This window comes from Vanessa tameamea, chromosome Z (assembly GCF_037043105.1).
Source record: "Vanessa tameamea isolate UH-Manoa-2023 chromosome Z, ilVanTame1 primary haplotype, whole genome shotgun sequence".
Taxonomy (NCBI): Eukaryota; Metazoa; Arthropoda; class Insecta; order Lepidoptera; family Nymphalidae; genus Vanessa; species Vanessa tameamea.
In genome coordinates, this window is record NC_087341.1 from 2339841 (window position 1) to 2361950 (window position 22110).

General features: G+C 31.9%; 1 protein-coding gene across 1 annotated transcript; it reads left to right on the forward strand.

Moving 5' to 3' along the window:
- Positions 1-1507: 1507 nt before the first annotated feature.
- On the forward strand, positions 1508-20447 carry LOC113403870 (tryptophan 5-hydroxylase 1). The gene is made up of 10 exons (XM_026644492.2): positions 1508-1821; positions 2057-2210; positions 3054-3219; positions 3624-3674; positions 9461-9578; positions 11582-11745; positions 12958-13084; positions 14833-15065; positions 16521-16737; positions 20352-20447. The coding sequence occupies exons 1-10, from the start codon at positions 1555-1557 to the stop codon at positions 20439-20441; spliced, it is 1587 nt and encodes a 528-aa protein (XP_026500277.1). The 5' UTR covers positions 1508-1554; the 3' UTR covers positions 20442-20447.
- Positions 20448-22110: the final 1663 nt, after the last annotated feature.

Below are 22110 nucleotides of genomic sequence, written 5' to 3' on the forward strand. Positions count from 1 at the left end.
ACAAGACCTCTTGGTGCGAGCAATCGTGTCACCGATACTCCACAGGGAAACGTTGAGATGGGCTGTGGCCTCTTTCTGTGAGACCATTACGGCCCTGAAGGAAACCAAGGAGTGGGAACAGGAAATCACCGATCACGTTCGGCAGAGACGACGAACGCTTTGTCTCGGCCCTCCCAATAATCCGGTTCCCTATGGCCCGGGTACCTTTCTAAAGGTTTCCAATGCGTCAAAAAAAACTCTATACGTATCACACAGACTATAAAACAGGTGCGGAAGCGAAGCGGAGAGGTTTATGTACCATATGCTATTTAGTGGTCACAATCACCAACCATTCCATACAACATCAACGTGCCACAAATATTTGGAACTAAGATTTAATATCACTCTTCAAACATAACACAACAATAGAATGAGTATTACTATATGGCAGTAGAATATGTGATGAGCGTGTAGTACCTACCCAGACGGACTCGCTTAAAGCCTTACAAAGTACGTTAAAGAGTGTCTTATATCTGGGAAATTGATGTTAATTTATGTAAAATCTGTTAAAGCTGATTAAGTTATATCAGTATAATAGCTGACTCACTCGCTTTGAAAAGATTTACCCAGAATAATAATAATTATAATGATTATATGTGTTATATATTTAGAATGTGCGATACTAACTGAATGCTATACCCTGACACCTTAGCTATATGTATATATATGTCCGATAAAGAATGATAAGGGATGCTCTCTCGACTAAATAATGGTAATAAATACAGCGACTTGCGTTTAACGCCCGTAAGGGTGTGGGTGGAATACAACATGCGGTCACACTCGGTAGATGTTACCAATATGTCGAGTATTTTATCTATCTTTCATCAATCAGACATTCGATCTGTTTTAAAAGAAACGTCGTGTTGGTTACATTACTTTAAAATAGGTTTTGAGTAAATTTGTTATACCTACATGAGCTATGATGCTTTCCTTCATAGAGATAAACTATATTATTATTGTGAATGCTTGTTCGTCTCGTACTCTCTGATCAGTTTGTATAACAAAATAATTTTTCAATAGAAAATATATTTTTTTGTAAAATTTTAGAAGTGACATATTAAACTTCCTAATATTCTGTAAATATATATATTTTTAATATGCCATGTTTTACTATTCATTGATTTAATGAAATATATAAATAAGAAAGTTATAAAGTTATATAAATATATATATATAACTATTGTTAGTATATTATTACAAAGTTGTTACAATAATTAATGTTATAATAAAAGTTAAAAGAGAACGTAGGGAGTGTGCCCGTGACTTTATGGAATGAAAGATTTTCCAAGTTACACTGAACAGTTGATTCAGCCAATCAAATATACCCACCCTCCGGCTATCTCCCGCGCCTCTTCTCTTTATATAGCGCGATACGCAATGGACAGCCCGCAGTTTGTATCTGACAGTGCACAGTGCCTTCGACTTACACGAATTTTAATATAGAAGACAGACTACACTGACCCGATATACTGAAACTTAAAAATCAGTTTGAAGTTGAGAAAAAGAGAACAGAAGATGAGTGGGTCAGGAAAAGGTCTTTTAGGTTTGTGGTTGTATAGAAACGGATCGGATTGGCAAGTCAAGAATGAGTCTTCCCATCATCCCAAGTTGGCTGAACTACATGCAGCTCAACAGCACCCGCAAGAAGGGGAGAGGATCTCGGTAATATTTACTGTGAAGAACCAAGTTGGAGGCTTGGTTAAGGTTCTTTCGGTCTTCCAAGATCTCGGTATCAATGTTCTCCATATTGAATCTAGAAAATCTGCCATGGAAATTTCAGCTGTAAGTTTCATTCTTCTGCGAACGTTACTTAATTGATATGGGTACATATACTGCTCATTATTTTTCTGTTCTTTTATAATTTACACCCCATTTCATCTGTTCTGAATAAGTTTAATAAATTATCAATAATTTTATTGTTCCTGATATTTTTTCAAATTATTATTACAATTTGAAAACATATCGAAATATTGCAATGGTTGCTTGAGCGAATATTTAAAAATATGTTGGTTTTTAGTCTGACATCCTGGTGGACGTCGAATGTGACCCTCGTAGAATGGAACAGCTCAAGCGAATGCTAAAACGCGAAATCCAGGATTTCGAGGTGGTGTCCTCTCAAACTGGCGATGACTTCCCACCTCCAACACCATTATCAGCAGCGGCTAGCTTTGGTATAACATTAAAATAAACAATTAATAATTGAATAAAGTGTTTTCGAGCTCTGCCTGCGATTACATATTTAAACTCATTTCTCTTGCAACTTTTCTATCTTCAAAAATGAGTACTTTGATAAAATAAGTATGGGCAAAGCATCTTCAATTAAAAAACTGTAATTCTTAAGAAAATTCAGTGGGCTTCTGAACAATGTTCCGATGGGATAGTCCGTCGTGTAAACGGCTAGTAAATCAGAACAAAGTAACTTCATTATACAAGTGCTGAAGACATTCCAACTGTAAAATTCAGCCCTAAATACCTCTATTCTTCCGCATCTATTCCATACTTGTTTTTACAAAATATAAACTAATTACTTATTGAAATTTTCATTCATGATAATCTAATGTAATTCGCCCATGCATTACACCCATACTGTTAGTGAAATAAGTGAAACGATTGCTTTGCAACATAATTATCTCTATACCATCGGTACATTAACGTAAGAATAGTTAGGAAAATAATTTCTACAATACTATGCGAGTATATCGTCATAAGTTTTATCCTTATATATATATATATTATTGCATTGGTTGGAGGACGACCATATGGGCCACCTGATGGTAAGTGGTCACCACCGCCCATAGACAAAGGCGCTGTAAGAAATATTAACCATTCCTTACATCATCTATGCGCCACCAATCTTGAGCACTAATATGTTTCTTGTGCCTGTGATTACACTGTAAAAAATAAGGGCCAAACTCATAAGCGCACAATTTTGTAAGCGTACCAATATATTATATTGTTTTTTTTTTTTAATTCTTGCGTTTCTCTTCAGAAATAATATTGTGATATGTTTTTAGATTTTGGTGAGATGGCGTGGTTCCCCCGTAAGATTTCTGATTTAGATCGCGCTCAAAACGTTCTCATGTATGGTTCGGAACTTGACGCTGATCACCCTGGGTTTAAGGATCCAATTTATCGCAAGCGACGGGAGCAGTTCGCAGCTATTGCTAATAATTATAAATAGTACGTATGGTTAATAGTAATTCATATTCCATTGATGTGATGCGATCGGTTGAATCTAGTAATTAAAATAATCGTTTCTTAATAGATTAAGCGCTCAAAAAGATGAACCAACTTTTGTAGACCAACGTCGGTACTTTTTTTTGGTTTTCCTGAACTCATAGTGTGTCTACGTCCGTAAATGCATTGTTTAAAATAAATATGTGAAAAATAATCATCTTATTTAATTAAAGATTTAAAGTGTTATTTATAAAAGGATTCTTTATAATACTAAGATAAGGAAATTGTAAACGAATGTTAAGTAACCATAATTCATGAAAATATTTATATTTTGTCACAAAAATAACAGAGCTATAGTTATTTCATAAATATTTATAATCATTTAATAATTTTAATGTTTTTAATAGTGGGCAGCCTATCCCGAAGGTACAATATACCGAAACGGAGATTAAAACTTGGTAAGTGAAAAATCTTAGCTTAAAACCGAATTCACGCGACTCGATCTTAGTTGATAGTCTGGTAAATCGAAATAAAGTTCAAACGTCTGTACGAACTTTATACCAAATGAAAGCAGCTAATATCGATTTAATATAAGCTTGCTATTGTCATTTTTTTGTTCATTTTTAATTATCACTATGGATTTACATAATATATTGGTGAATATGAAAGATGATATTCACCAAAAAATTGTCAACTAAAATTGAACTCTGTGAACCATAACGTTAACATTAAAATTCGTTCGATTGAAATCGTATTAATTTACTCTTTATAATATTTTTTCCTCACTATTAAACGGATCACGTTACTGGACTAAATAATAAACAGATTTTTGAATCAATTGATTTTTAGTCACTATACAAATTAAGTATCGTTTAAGGAGACGATTTTGATATTATTTTAAACAATGTCAACCCAAGAATCCCCAAACTTATTTCTCATTCAATTATTTAATTTGATTTAAAAAAAGAGAAGATCAATCACTTATATTTTAACTCATTTTATTTTCCAATCTAACTTTGTGAATGAATTAATATGTAAATATTTGAAATATTACCGTATTCAAATGACAGTATTATTCTTATTAAATCTTACTTAAAATTATTATATGCGTAATAGAAAATGTCGTACTTATTAAAGTTACAACTTTTAATCGACATTAACAACTTCAAAACTTAATAATGTAACGTAATAAGTTATATTATTATTTTTATACTTATATTATTATTATTATACGCAATGAATGCAGTGATTGTCAAACTTATAAGATAATTATTATTTGAGAGGTCATAGGCGAATCGAATCCTTTCATTTAAAATTAACTTTAAGAATGGCCATAGGCTATGCATATTTCCGTCAAAATAAAACGGTTTTTCAATTTAGTTAATTTTTCAACAATTCACGAACGGTGGACTTAATACATTATATTATTATATGGTTAAAGTGAATTCAAAAATTCATAAAAGGTGACTTTAATCAATACAACTAATTTTAATACATCATTTCTCATCATCTTTGTGTTAGCACTTTGTGCGAGCTCGAGGTACCGCCAACTCATCATATATTCTGCCGCTAAGAAGCAATACTTACCATTGTTGTGTTCTGGTTTGAAGGGTGAGTGAGCCAATGTAATCATCTTAGGTCCCAAGGTTGGTGGCGCATTGATGATGTAAGGTATGGTTAATATTTTTTACAGCACTAAATTCTATGGGCAGTGGTGACCGCTTACCATCAGGTGGCCCATTTGCCTGTCCACCAGACTATAACAATTAAAAAATATATATTCTACCGTCAATGAGCAATACGTAGTACTGTTGTATTTCAGTTTATAGGGTAGTTCCCAATGTTAATGGTGTAATGGTGATATGAGGAATGAATAAGATTTCTTAGAAATGTCTATAGGCAGTGGCAACTTACCACCTGGCCTATTTGACATTCTACCTTACCTTTAACATATAAAATAATTATATACTGTAATAAAAATGACATTCAAGTTTACAAAGCTTAAGAATTTCCACTTAAAGTACTATTGAGAGCCGAGGTGGCCTAGTCAAAACATGTGAATCTTTTTACCAGAATGTTTGGCGAATTTCACTGCTATAACAGAAAGAAAGGAAAGTTCATTAAAATCAAGACATACTGTAGAACAATAAAACAAAATGTATATATATTTATATGCGACTTATTGCATACATCAGTAATTCATGATACAAACGCACAACCACTCTGTGGAACCAGCTTTCGCCGGCGGTTTTTCCGAACCGATACGACTTGGGAACCTTCAAGAAAAGAGCGTACTCATTCCTTAAAGGCCGGAAACGCACCAACAAGCCCCCCGGTGTTGCAGATGTCCATGGACGGTGGTAATCACTTTCTATCAGGTGAGCCTCCTACCCATTTGCACGCCCCTATACATAAAAAAAAATATATTCATAAATTCAATAAATATAATTACATTAATATGTATTGTATGAACAAAAATTTATAACTGAAACAAATCGGAAGTTAGCGATGCCTTGCAAATGTGGTGCGCGTGGTGGTGGTGGTGGTTTCGTGCGGTAATGTGATATGGGAAAATGTGACTGTAGATAATGAGTGTATATTTTATAATTCATCCGGAGCTCGACGTTGAACTGAAACATTGTGACAACCTGTTAACCAAACAGTTCTGCTACATGTGTATCCAAAAGCCTGCATTACAGTCGCGTGATATAATAACCTTCAAACCTTCATACACACCACTCAATATATTATATATTACTAAGATGAGCTAAAGCGTCACATGAAACTTTGTAAACTGTAACTGTGACAATGGGAGACACTTACGTAGACTAGCTGACCGGCAACTTTGGAGGCATACCGTGAACACTAAGGTGTTTGCTTTTGAGAGAAGACGAAAGGAAAAGGTCGATTCAAAACGGGACGAGCTCGAGGACGACCACTTGTGGCCAGACATAATAATTATGTCAGAGGGGTGCTGACCTGCAGTGAATGTGGTCATACATGCGCTCCAAAAATTGCCTATGTCATTTACTTGAAAACACATAAGAGAAATTTTTAATAGTCAGATCCCAGTCGCTGTGGCCGAATACGGTCAGGATAGATAGATAGATAGATAGATAGATAGATAGATAGATAGATAGATAGATAGATAGATAGATAGATAGATAGGTAGATAGATAGATAGATAGATAGATAGATAGATAGATAGATAGATAGATAGATAGAAAGATAGATAGTAAACTATATCATGAATGCAAACAAATAAATTCTTGTATGTATTAAACAGATAGAAGGTAATTTAAAAATATTGTAGTTAAAGTGAAGAGGGACTAATTACAGTTAAGTAGCAAAAGACTAAATGAGACACCGGATACATGAATATTTATAACAATTAAGGAGTAATCTTTACTCAGAAATTTCTTTTATTTCAGTTTGTTTCCCTTGGAAAACATCACAATATGTTAGTCCTTAATATATAGCGCGATGTGATCTTTCCTGATTCGTTAATTTTGCCAGGACAGAGCCGAGAAACGAAAACACGGTGAATTGTAGAGAAAATCTAGCCATCGCGATTTAGGAATGTAATATTTTTAAAGCAGCGCCATCTATCGGGTCCAACTTGCATCATATGCTATCAAACAACGGTTTATTTTATTTTTTCATATTTTGACAATATAATACTACTTTGTTCGTAGTATTAAGAAATACAAATAACTACTATTTAGATACAGTACATTTATTCATTCTTCAATAAAAAAAGGTTTAAATATTAAGGTTTTATTGGAAATAAAGATAACAATGATGTAGATTATGTTCCACCACTTTTCTCATGAAACTTGGTAATTAATTAGACTCGAAAATAAAATCTTGATTCATGATGGAAAGTCAAGTCTATCATGTTATACCCATATTGTTGGGCACGTGACAAAATATTTAACAGCCATTTTGTAGCGGCGGCCATCTTAGATTTACAATTATATTAAATATACTCAATTGCAATGTCATCAGAAGTATAGGTGTGCACACAAATATCAGATAAATCAAGGAAGTAAAATTTTAATTACTAAATATGACTCAAAGAAAAATCAGCGTGGGGCTGAATGAAACCATTTAATAAAAAAAACAGTTGTTTTTAATATTCAAATTTAGACACCAAAGAAAATAAATTAAAAAATATACAAATACCGTACGAAAGTTATAAGAAATAATATGAAAAATCCTTTAGATCTCTTTTCATTAAGACGAACCGTTTTCTAACATAATCAATACTTAAGCTTCATCTCCAATATATTTCTAATGCAATCGAGATACAATTTGCAGATATTTCCCGAGTAGTTACCTTTAAAATTAAACTCAGTGTCGAGCACGATATATCTAAACGGAAATTAAGGATTTAAAACGAATTCTATGACAATATCTCATTGACAAACTATAACATACTTTTTAACAACTCTTAATGTTTGCATACCAAAATGTTATGATTATATTTATAAACTGAATAAGCAACAGTCTTTATGCGACAATTATTAATACAAGTTTCCGTCAAACTTGTAACAATCTGGTAAAACTTGTTGCGAACTGAGATGAGCAATGAGGTCGGTACACTTTGAAATTCAATTTCACGAACTTACGATGCATGTATTAGTTAGATATCAGATTTGAATCTATGGCAACAAACTCGGACCGATGAGTATTTTATTTAGTGTTTAATAAAATAATATTTATTATATAATTTTTAACGAATACTTTTACATGACTTAAATTAAAATTATAAACACAATTAATTTTATAAAGCGCTTTTTTATCATAATTTTGTTTTGTTTTTTAAACATAAGTAATTACTATAATTCAGGCGATGCGATAGGCTTGCAAGAAATGCTAGAACAATTTGTATTCGAAAGCGAAAATGTTGGACTCTCCATGAACACCTCAAAAACGAAACTGATGACTAACGTTGAACAAATTCCAATTGTAGTTAATGGTTCAAATATTGAATACGTGGAGGAATATACTTATCTTGGTCAAATAATATCTCCAACAGACCTAACAACTAAAGAAATAACTAACAGAATTAATCTGTCCTGGAAAAGATACTGGTCCTTAAAAGAAGTAGTACAAAATCCCAATGTACCTCTTAAATATAAGAAAAAAATATTTGACTCGTGTATTCTACCTGTTATGACATATGGATGCCAAACATGGAGTTTAACCGAACACAACATACGCAAACTAGAGATTTGTTAGCATGATATGGAAAGAAGTATGCTCAATGTTAAATTAAAAAATAAAATAAAACTAAAAACAATTCGGAAGCAAACCGGAGTTACAGATGTGACATATTACATCAAAAAAACTAAAATGGAGGTGAACGGGTCACATGATGAGAAACAAAAAAGATAAATGGACCAAGGATATAACTGAATGGTATCCAAGACAATACAAAAGAAAGAAAGGAAGACAACGTCGCAGGTGGGAAGACGACATAAAAAGAATAGCAGGTTTTAAATGGAGAAGAAAGACACAAGATCGTACTTTCTGGCAAGCTTTAGGGGAGGTCTATGCTGGGAAGCAAGACAATCTTGGCGAAACAGGTGTCAAATATTAAAATGTAGTATTTAAGAAAGAAACGTATTATATAAGATTGTTAAATAAAGGCTATTATTATTATTATAATTATCATTATAATAGTGTTTTCTGTATCGACTGTTCCTATTAAAGACGAAAATATTTCCTATACAGCTCAATCTAGTAACTTGCAACATTTCACGACATTTTTAACATATCTACATCTACACGAACGTGTCGTCTAGACAGACTAGAATAGATGACTATTTTCAAATCGCTTTACTTTGTTCATATGTCACAGTTTTCACTATTCTCGACAATTAGGGGCCGAGGCCTATTAATTTTATTTAAATGATATAGTAAAAAAAATAAAAAAAAATGTCTGTTTTACATTTTGTATGAGTTAGTCAGTGTAACATCTACCGCTGGTAAAAAAGTCACTTATCTTGATTTGTTCTGTCTTGAAGGACACAAGGGCATCTTAGATATTCTTTCAATTTCTTGGTATCCATGACGATGTAAGGAATCTTCCTTAAAGTGCCAATGTCTATAAGCTGGATACTACCTATAGATATAAAGGAACTCTTACTTTTAAGGAGTTATTTTTCTAATATTCTTATATATTATAAAACGTTTAAATAATAATAAAATGTATTTAAAACTTTTACAATAATTTCAGGGGCATAGTATTCAGGGAACTTCACAAGCTCTACCAGAAACATGCCTGCGAGGAATACCTTGAAAACTGGCCTCAGCTGGTAAAATATTGTGGATACAAAGAAGACAATTTACCTCAGGTAAGGAATAAGCTCAATTATTCCATGCATTTGTTTATCGGCAGTGCGATTTTGTAAGTATTCACTTCGTATCTCACTCGTGAAATGTAACTACCGACTTGACTGAAATTGTGTAACAGTAACTAACAAATAATAATCATTACATAGTATAAAACAAAGACACTTACCACAGTGTGTCTTTATGTATGCTTAGATCTTTAAAATTACACAACGGGTTTTGATGCGGTTTTTCTAATAGATAGATTGATTTAAGAGGAAGGTTTATATGTATGATATATGCACAATATAGTATAGAAACACTGATAATTTTAGAGGTTTCTGAAGTGATGTCGTAAATCGTAATATTTTTTGCGCTTACATCGCAAACGCTGGCTGAACCCTACGAGATAGATCAAAATAATTTACTACGGTATTGTACACCGTAACTTCAAATAAATCCGTGATCGTATATGTCTATCTATTAGGGATAGCCCACAACAACCATTTTTGCGGTTAGTATTGTCTAATGTCTGAAAAACTGTGAACATTGCAGGACATCCTGTAGTATACTACACCATAGTATACTTAGTATAGTATATAAGTATACTTAGTATCAGCATTGCACCCGTGCGAAGCCGATGCGGGTCGCTAGTAATTAATAAAATATTTCGAAATATATAAATATTTATATCGAAATTCCTTTAAGCTACGGTTGCTTTTTTCTTTCCGTCTCACTGTGTACTTCCTTTTGTGTATGTGTGTGTGTAGTGTGCGTATACACTCGCATGAGTTTTATTTGAATGAATAAATATAAATTAATATATAAAACTAAATATTTATTTTTGGCTTGGTGAATTATAAATTCTTACCATACCTAGGTATCGATTTCAGTACCTGTTATTAAAAAGGGGCAATAATGCACACGTGCATTTATTTTCATCATTGATTCTGTTTTTTCTTTTTTTTTTTTTATATATAAATTCAATTTAGTGTTGTGAGTGAAAAGTAGAAGTATCGTGAAATAACGGTAGATGGCGTGCCTTGTACACGCAGTTGCTTTAGTACAATGATGTTTGGGGAAAATTCCATCAGATGTCGCTGATTAACTGTACTGAGATAATACAAAAATATTTGTGATAAAATGATACATTGATTAATAAAGTACCACTCACAACAATTCTACCATTATTAAAAATGAAAATACGAATTATGTGATTATTTTAATTTTATTTAACTAAACATTACAATACTATTCAATATTATATTCTTAACCAGTGGAAACTTTACATTCAATATAAATAAATAAATAATAAATAAATAAATATTGGACAACATCACATACATTACTCTGATCCCAATATAAGTAGCTAAAGCACTTGTGTTATGGAAAATCAGAAGTAACGACGGTACCACAAACACCCAGACCCAAGACAACATAGAAAATTAATGAAATATATAATGTATGCGATGGCGATAAATGATTTTTCTTCAAAAAGAAGTATTATAATGTTTTAGTTTTATTCTTTTTTAAAAAAAGCTTGAGTAACTTCAGTAGTTTAATAAGACAAAATTAAATCACGTTTTATAATAATTCTCCAACAAAACTATTTTTCAATCATTTCCAATGATACCATTATTTCTTGTGACAGATCAATATTTTTTAAAAAAAGAAGTATTTATATGTATTTGTGCCAGTCTTAAATATGCTAAATAAAATGGTATTAATTAAAGTTTAACAAATTATTAAACAACTAATTATAACAATAATTTTATAAGTACATCATAATTTAAAATAAATAGTTTCGATTATAAACATTATATATAATAATGTGATAGAATTAATTATGACATCCTATGACGTAACACCGTATTGGACGCTAGGGCTACTCGTTAACACTTGCTTCTTTTTATAATAACACAGATTTTCGAATAACTTTTGACTGTTATTGATTAGAAATAATTCGAAGATTTCTTTATAATTCTATCATGTAAAGCGCGAACTCTGTATCATGTTATCATTCCAGTTGGAAGATGTAAGCGTATTCTTGAAACGCAAGACTGGATTCCAACTTCGCCCTGTCGCTGGTTATTTATCCCCGAGAGATTTTCTATCCGGATTAGCTTTCAGGGTGTTCCATTGCACTCAGTACATTCGTCATTCCTCCGACCCCTTCTACACACCTGAACCGTAAGTATTGCATGTAAAATAGAATTGATTTATGTAATAGAATTATTTTTAATTACATTTATATTTAAATGTAAATGTATATTTATATAATATACATGTATATTTTTATTTATTCGTAAATAAATATAAAAGTTAAAATAACATAGTAGTTCTTATTTATTTATTACTTTTTTACTTTTAAAGTCATTGTAATAAGTGATACGTGAATCTATAATATTATAAATGCCATAAAGTAAGATTTATTCGCACTTAGTATTGGTGAATATGTTAAAATATTGTTAAAAATTTGACCTATTAATAGTCATTGGATATACTTGATATGGGACTGAAAAGTCGACAACGTGTTTAAATAATAACATATTTGAGAGCGAGAAAGCCCAGGGGCTAAAATATGTGAATCAACCATAACAAATTCAAGCTGAGGCACCAGAGTTAATCTGCTCATTATTATTATTATATAATTGTGTTTATTGTTTATTGTGTGTACTTGGTGGTAGGGCTTTGTGCAGGCCCGTCTGGGTAGGTACCACCCACTCATCAGATATTCTACCGCCAAGCAGCAGTACTCAGTATTGTTGTGTTCCGGTTAGAAGGGTGAGTGAGCCAGTGTAATCACAGGCACAAGGGACATAACATCTTAGTTCCCAATGTTGGTGGCGCATAGGTGATGTAAGGAATGGTTAATATTTCTTACAGCGCCTTTGTCTATGGGCGGTGGTGACCACTTACCATCAGGTGGCCCATATGCTCGTCCGCCAATTAATGCCATATATATATATATATAAAAATATTGTGATGGCGGTATTGTTAAATATTGTGAAATCAAATACACGTGTCAGACTTTATTTTGTCTCATGTGCATTAAAGCAGGTGACTAGGCTCTAAAAAAGATCTGTTTTAGCAGAGAGAGGATTTTGTCATTTTACACAATATATTTACCATAATATTATACCGTTTCTTTAATCAAATACAAGTCAGGATAATTGTTAGCACTATAAAAATATTACTTGATTTAAATTAAAGTTTGCAAGAATTCTAGAAATATTATTCTGCGAAATTCGAAGTGAAAAATGACTGAATGAATATGAGATTAATCGAGACGATCAGCAAGTAACTTCATAGTTATTTACTTAAAGTTAATGACATTGGTAAATTCTGTACGCCGAAGTGATTCTGAATAATATTACAATGTCTTATAATTTATATTTATAGTGATTGCTGTCATGAGCTCCTGGGACACATGCCGCTGCTCGCTAATCCCAGCTTTGCACAATTCTCGCAAGAACTGGGTCTGGCATCGCTTGGAGCTACAGATGAAGATATTGATAAATTGGCAACGGTAAGATCGAGATTCGAAGAATTTGTAAATTTAAAATTTTTGGCACTAAAAATTATTGGACAAAATTTTGGGGTCATAGTCGCCAAAAGTTTTCTTCAGAATAAAATATCAGAATTTATTTTTATTCTGATATCTGAGATTTTTGGAAGTAAGTTCTTTTTCGGTATCCCATGACACATCTCGCTTTTTATTTTGAATTATCCTCTTATAATATAATTATATATATGCATGCAATATTCTCATGCAGAAAATATTATACATTACATACTACATTAACAGCATGAAAATTTCCCACTGCTGGGCTAAGGGCTCCTCTCCCTTTGAGGATAAGGTTTGGAGCATATTCCACCACGCTGCTCCAATGCGGCTTGGTGGAATAAACATGTGATAGATTTTCGTTGAATTTAGACACATGCGGATTTCCTCGCGATGTTTTCCGTCACCGCCGAGTACTAGATAAATTATAAACAGTGGTGCTTGCCTGGACTTGAACCGGAAATCATCGGTTAAGATGCACGCGTTTTAACCACTGGGCCATCTTGGCTTTTTTATGTAGAAAATATTATGTCAATTTAAAATAATAACGTCATTAATATTAATCTAGATCAAGCAAGACAACGAACTTAGATCATAAGAATTAACTGCGGTATATTTCGTTTACGACTGAACGTTGAGTGTATGGCCTTTGGTTTAATTATAATTGAAATTTCATCGCTAATTAAGAACTGAAACCTCTTTAATATCTTCTTGAAAGTATCAGATGTATCAGGTCTGATGAAGGAAATTTTGGTATTAAAATCTTTGTTATAAAGTAACCTTTCCTTGTACACGTTGATTCAAATATAAAAATAAACATTATCTTTATTCCATCATAATAATAAGATTATAATTATATATATTTTTAAATTAGATAATGTATTAAATATAAAAAATATTCCAAGAAAGATCTACCTAATTACTTTGGTCTTTTGATATTTTGTAAGAAAAAGCAAATTATTTCAAACCTGCAGTTAAGAATACTAATAAATAACTCTGAAAGTACTCTCAGCTTACAAGTGGTCTTGCTTTTAAAACGCTAAACGATGTTTTCGCAACGCAAAGTAGACCAATTTATATTTTTACAGCTATTTTAGTTATAATATTCGATAATACAAAACAATAAAATAATTCTAACAATTTATAAATGTTTCAGTTGTTATCGCTCGACGCACTTTGTAAATGTCTAAAAATGTTTTTTTTTTATTTAAATAGTATGAAAACGAGTTTTCCTTGACTACGATTGCCATTAATCTTCTGAGCCTATTTCCTAAGTTACGTCAAAGTGACAATTGTTCATAGTGATAAATTATAGTAACCCGAGTCGGGCGTTATTCGAATATTTAAATAAATATACTTTAACGCTAAACGGATTTCGAATTTCATAATAAATACCTGTATGGACTGAACGGGATTAAAATAAAAACAAAAATTATTCCAATTCATAATTAATTTTAATTTTATCTACTTCAACTCGAATAACTTAAGTAGGTTTTCAGTTGAAATATCAAAACTAATAATGAAGTAATAACGAATACTGACAAATAATGACCGTTATTTTTACCGCAGTTAAATATAATTTTAATCAAAATTATGAAAATAATACTAAAATGTTTCTTGGACACGTTAACAAAGAACAGTGTTAAAACTATATTAAAACAAATGTCTATCTAAATTGAGATATTATTATTGTTAATATCGTTACATTTTAGCTTTATTTCTTCACGGTTGAATTCGGTCTATGCCGTCAAACTGATGGAAGTTTTCGAGTGTATGGAGCTGGTCTGCTCTCCTCCGTGGCTGAGCTGCAACATGCCCTGACCACGCCCGATAAAATAAAAAGATTCGACCCCGATGTCACCGTTAATGAAGAGTGCATCATCACGTCATATCAGAACGCTTATTATTACACGGATTCATTCGAAGAAGCAAAGGAGAAAATGAGGTCAGTCACAAATATGAACATGCGGTCATTCATATTCATAAATCATCACACTTTTGAAAGAATTACTTTTAAAAGATAAGATTTAAAATCTGTGTATTTTAACATTTACTCACTCAATTGATGACAAAATATTTGTAAACTTTTTATTTCAATTTCAAAAGTAAAAGTAAAATGTTACTCGATGCTGGTATAGTATTTTAGACGACCAGGAATGTGGAACTAAAATTATTGTGCTCCAATTAAATTTGTTTTTAGAATTGGATGATCTATTTTATATAAATCGAACAATAGTGTTGTTATATCCGCGATACAAAAATAGCGCGGGACAAAATAATTAATTTTATATATATATCAGTTTTAGCGAATTTTCACGTTCGATTTTCAAATTGAATATACACATAATGAAAAATATTTGAGGTGAAAACTGAAAGTATTCATAAATTTAAACATTCTTACTTTTTCTAGTTCATATTATATTTCTAAGATTCCTCTTGAGAGAAGGTAATTGTAACTCTTCTTTCAAGACAACGGTTCATTATTTTATAACAATCGGATACAAGTCAACTATTGGCTGGTATATTACCAATCTTCTCATATTTTAAGCTGCTTGAAAGGCTCCCGACTTAGCTGGATGATATTGATCGTTATTGCAGATTTATGACTACCTATGTGAAACTCATTTAAACAAATATTGTGAGAAACATAATTATACAATTATACATATGTATATATATTCTGTTATATCATATAGATAGGCGGATGAGCAAATGGGCCATCTGATGGTAAGTGGCCACCACCGCCCATAGACAATGGCGGTGTAAGAAATATACTTTACTTCGCCAATGTGCGACCAACCTTGGGAACTAAGATGTTATGTCCCTTGTGTTGTCCTGTCCCTGTTGTTAGACTGGCTCACTCACCCATCAAACCGGAAAACGACAATACTCAGTACTGCTGTATAGTGATAGAATATCTGATGAGTGGGTGGTACCTACCCAGGCGGGCTTACACAAAGCCCTAATACCAAGTAAATAAATTCTAAATTACAAATTATGGCGTTTATGACATTATTAAGTTATTTTATTTATGCTGTTATAAAGCTGAAGATTATTTTCGTTTTTAGGTTGAACTTGCTTATTTGGGATGTTAAATAAGCATTTTTTTAAGAAACTAAATACTATAAAACATCACGGTATGATTCGAGTAAGGTGTGAAGCAGTTACCACGGGTGGAACCGTTTGAAGCCTATATTTGGCATATATGTCAATGTACATTATACTACACAAACTATTTCAGAAAATAGCCGTATATTCTAAATATACTAATAGTGAGGCAACTTGTCTGACCGATGTAACGTTTTGGACGGAGATTAAACTAATGACCTCGGTTCCCAATGTCGGTTTCTTTGATCACAACAGCGTTGACTAAAATAAAAATATTACACAATCTTTTCAGGGCCTACGCGGACAGTATTCAACGACCTTTCGGAGTTCGTTACAACCCATATACTCAAAGCGTCGAAATATTGAGTAATGCTCAGAAAATAACCGCTCTTGTTCGTGAACTAAGAGGAGACATATGTATCGTGTCTTCCGCTATTAAGAAGATTTCCGCTCAAGACTCCACTCTTGACGTTGAAACAATCGCAAATATGCTACATACAGGACTTCAGGTATTTATAATTTATACAAAAATCATATAATTTTTTGGACAACACGTGTGTTTGATTCTCATGCATATCATCGCATATATAGTTCAAGTGGAATGAGTTTATTTTACTCATTAACACTATAAAGGTCTAAGACGAGGTACATCAAGCAAGTGTGCAACAAAAGTGATTTTGATAGTCAGGCAGAATTTTATTTAAGGATTTGTTTATTACTTTTGTAATTGATATAAATATCCATTGCATATTATTAGAGGTACGTTTCGATCAAAGAACTTAAGGTCGGAATACACTTGATCGTCTCCGTTTAATTAAGCTCCTTAAAGTTCAATAGAGCGTTAATTATCAAGCTAACTGGAGAGCACTCCCAATTACAAGTTATAAAGCCGAAGGGAGCTGCATCACTTTAAGTCATCTTTAACTTGTGGTACCTTACTGGTAATCGATAATATACTTGCTGCGTCTATATAATGGAAAATATAATTATGCTAAATACATTTTCATTAGTTACTTAGTCGGTCAGCTTAAATTCAAACTATTTAAAATTATGTTGTAATAATTTAATTGGGGTAGTTTTAAGGAAACCTCATTTATCGTTTCTAACAGGAAGACTCAGCTCCGCAGCATACGCAGGAAAAGACAACTTAATGACTTAAATGCCGCTAGTCTAATAAATTTTGATTATTTTCCTAGTATTAAGTCATATTAAATATCACTTTGGTGTAACGCTACAGATATTTAATATGTTTTTATTTTACAAAAGAGATTATGTTTATAAAGTTGGAGTTAGAAAAAAATGCTTACAGTTGCCTTACAAGATATTTGCAACAATGTGAAGTCAATATCTATTGATCACTTTGATAGAATCAGTGATGATTATTGTATGATCACGAGAAGTAAGTATAAGCTTATAACGCCAAGTTTCTGACTCAGCAAAGTCAATAAATCTTGGAGCAACTTTGCCGATTGATAAATTAAAATTGTTTGTTAAAAAGATATTAATAAATAAGGCATATTATTTAACATAAGATTATATAGATGATAAAAAAGCGTGAAGCTAATACTTGTTGAATTAAAGGCGGGACTAAAGTATAAATAATTGTAACATATTAACCAACGTGGCTTTGTATTTCAACTATTGGAAAAAAGTAACTACTGAGTTTCTTGCCGGATCTTCTCGATAGGACCTACATTCCGGTGGTTTATTTACTTTTAATATAGGTCTGCAAATGACGATTTTCTAGACCGGTGCGCCTTTTTGATCTATTAAAGATCATTCACACGAAATCATGAAGGAAGTAACATGTCTTTTTCGTCACGACAAGCGAGTCTGTTTTACCCTCAACACAGGCCAATCGCATTATTATTGTAGATCGAAACTGAGTGACGTGGATCAAGAATTAGACGTAGTAAAAGGGGCATCCATCTTGGGTTGTCACTGTGGTAAAAAAATTGACATGTCCGTAGCATTCTTGATGAATTTCATAATATTTTGTTGGTATATAACTAAAACGTAGTTAATCAGTGTCTGGAAATATTTTACTAAATGGTCGATAATACTATAAAATTTTCTGCATAGTTGGCTATTCTCCGGTGAGATTGACTATCGTGATGGATTGATCATTAATCATCAAAATGATCTTAACCTTATTCAGTAAGGTACATGATACGGTATCCTAAATTATTGTACGGAAAACCTAAGGATAATAGTATTAAAGAAAACTATCTAATTTACAAAAGTAAAGAGTCTCTTTCCTTACTATAGTATTTTTAAATATTGACTACCATAATAAATTTACTGAACTGTTCCTTGGGTATTCGGCCTTTCAATAAATTTATACATACATTAATTATAATATTGTTCTCACTTCATATGTATGGTCTTAATATATGAAACTTTGTAGCATTTTCTTGACGCCAGATTCTACACAAAACTTCACGATACGTGAAGTCTATTAAATACAATGTTGTAGGAATTTCTGGCAATCATTGCTAAAATGTAGGAAATATTTCAGAGCACTACGAAGTGACGTCGTCGTGATGTACTAATTATTTAAAAACTATTTTTGGCGGCATTAAAAGATATTTTTTAACTTTTTTATACAATAATAAATAACGCCATTGAATCTGTTATTTAAAACTAAACGATACGAATCTGGCAATCATTCGTTTGGACTCATAACAACACTGATAAGTTTTAAGACAATCGGTTTTCAATATTTTTTTTCCGTTAAACTATCTTGTATTTGAACACAATATTGCTGATGTGTGCCGTGTGTGCAGGACCAAGATTTAACCTATAATTATTATTTTTTTATTTATTATAATAATCAATTTTAGGCTGGGTTAATGAAATACCTTATCCAACACAAATCTAAAGACAGAGTGACTGACACTAAAAATTATTTGGCTTTTATATCTAAAACAAAATTAATTACCATTTAGAAGAAAGCAATAAAAAGGTTTATAAGCTCATTCACTTTTATTGATGTGAATAACCGCCTTATGAGTAAATTACTTGGATGGGATTTACTTCAAGCGATCTTGACTGTTGAACTCAAAATCAACTTTCATGCCGTCTGAGTTTCGTAAATGTTGGCAAGACTCCAAAACCAAAATCCTCTGTTCTATTTACCTACTATTTCGAGATATTCTTGACCCACGTATTAAGGATAGCATTGAAACCTATTTCAGTTATAAGGTTAAATTATTATTATATTACCCTCCCATTACCATGAATCAGACGCATTTATGTCGTCATCGATAGTCGACTTGTTTACGACGCGGGTGTTATAAACACATAGTTCAGTTAGTTTTATGTATATGTGTGGTCTTAACCGAAGATTGGTGGTAGGGCTTAGTTAAGCCCGTCTGGATACGTATCGTCCACTCAACGTATAATCTAGCAATACTTCATTATTGTTTTTCGGTTTGAAGGGTAAGTGTCCAAGTAACTACAGGCACAAGGAACATAATTATCATCTTAGCTCCTAAGGTCGCGCATTGGTGATGGCTTGCAGCACCAATGTCTTGGGGTGGTGGTTATTATTATTATTGTCACTCACCATCAGGTGGTCCATTTGCTTATCCACCTACCTACTGCATGAAAAAAACAAACCGAGGCAAGCGCCTCTTAATTTCTATGTGCTTGATATATAATGAAATATGTTTTACAATTAAAGTCATTCGGCATTAAAGTAAAAACATCGTAACTGTAATTGAATAAAGATCCACAGATTAAATGTTCATTTAAATTAAATATATATATAAATTGAATGCCGTATTTTTTATGAAATGTCTCTGACATGACATTTATTATAAGGTTTGGAAACACAAATTACAACCAGCCTGTAATTTTTTTTGTGTAATTTGACCTAAAACGTGTGATGCAAAATAATACTATACTGGATCTAATTTTCTTATGCTTTTGTATTGAATTTACGGGTGCTATGACGGGACGGTTAAGGCACTCGCCGTATACCACTCGCTTATACAATTCAATTGGTATGGCAATTAAAATATTACGATTAATTATAAGAAAACATCTCAAAACAGAGGTCACTATTATTCGCTACGAGTTACTCTTCTATATAAATAATATATTTACTTGTATTTTACAGGTTAACGAGAGAAGCCCACAAAGCACTTCGGGTGGTAGTACACCAAATTCAGAACGTGGCTTGTCCCCTCGGCCTGATGTAACGAAATAAGTACTGTTTTCTGAATAATATTTAATATATAAATATATAATCTCTCTTGTAGTATGCGTGGTAATGTATAAATATAACCTAACATTCCATGCGTTTCTGCTTAGCAATTGCATTACTAGGAAAATAAACGTATAATCTGTAATCATTGAAATCAATTATTATTAAATTTCATTCGTTATATTAAATAATATAAATATATTGAATAGCAAATTATAAAGTAATTCCAATAATAATATAATGACATGCTTATTGTATTTTGAAGTTACTAATGTTTCAAATTTATATAATACAATATCGAATCTATTTATAATAATCATAATATAATATATTTTATCATGTTAAAGAAATTCACATATCTATTACATGTAGTAGGTACTTCATTGCTGATGAGCGAAATATGTTATCTAAATGTTAAACGTAACCTGCCTAATGTAATGGCAAATGATATTTAAAATGTTTCACGATAATAAAAATTAATAGAATGTTATAATTGTTTCATTTATAAAATATATATCGAATTTATGATAGACAGTTATTTAAAAAAATACGCAGAACCGCTGACCTTGTTCTGGTCATCGGCTCTGCTATAGTTACAATAATTTTATGTTTATACTGAAAAGCAACTTTAAAGTTGCTTATCAGTATATAAAGTTATCTTAAGATATCGACGGCATTTATTTGATTTAAAAATAAAAAGGTGAGTATTAACAAAAACAAGCAATAGTTCAAAATAGTTAGTTTTCTTTAATCAACACAGCTTTTTCTTATTTAACCAACATAGATTTTACTTACAATGTTTTCTCTTCCGAAGTCGGTAACAAAGTGTTTTTCGTACTTAAATCAACCCTCTTTTATTAAATCGCCCGCCCCACCAGAGGCGGACATCAACCACAAAAACACTTCATTATTAAACAAACAGATGTTGTAAAATCATTGTATTAGAAAATGGTTTTGACAATTCTTTTTATAAAACAATTAATAATTTTAAATGAAAATAATTAAAAGTAATTTAAACCGAATTGCAGTAACATTATCTAATTAATAGTAATTACACGATTAATCAATTTTTATAAAATCAATACCGGGCATATTTTACCCACACAATAATTTTAACATTTACAATAATTTTTAAGAGTATAATAAAATTAACCTTATCAGCTAAACAATATTCGCTGCGACATATACAATAAGATTCGACATGAAATTACATTACACGTGACGTTACGCACATTTGACGAGATTGTATTTAACCTTTTCCCCCTTTACGGAACTTAAAAGTACCGCCACATTTTTCGTCTAATAAATTAAGTACGAAAAAAATATGTTAAATAACAGGTATGTTGTAGGTACAACTGACGATCCTTTAGAGTTTAGAGTATCGTTGCTGTAAGCCAATCAAAACGCGTTATTTGAATTACCTTATAATAAACGATATACCTTATAATGAGAAATATGCCTGTCTGGTAGGTGGCACTGATTAGATATTATATGAAAACTACAAGGTCAAACTTCATATTGTTGTTATCCGGTTTGAAAAGTGAGTGAGCCAGTGTAACTCCATAAGAACAACTACGGCACAAGAGACATAACATCTAAGTTCCCAAGGTTGGCGACGCATTGGAGATGATGTATGATGTATTTCTGATACAGAGTATTGTTCAGATTGGAG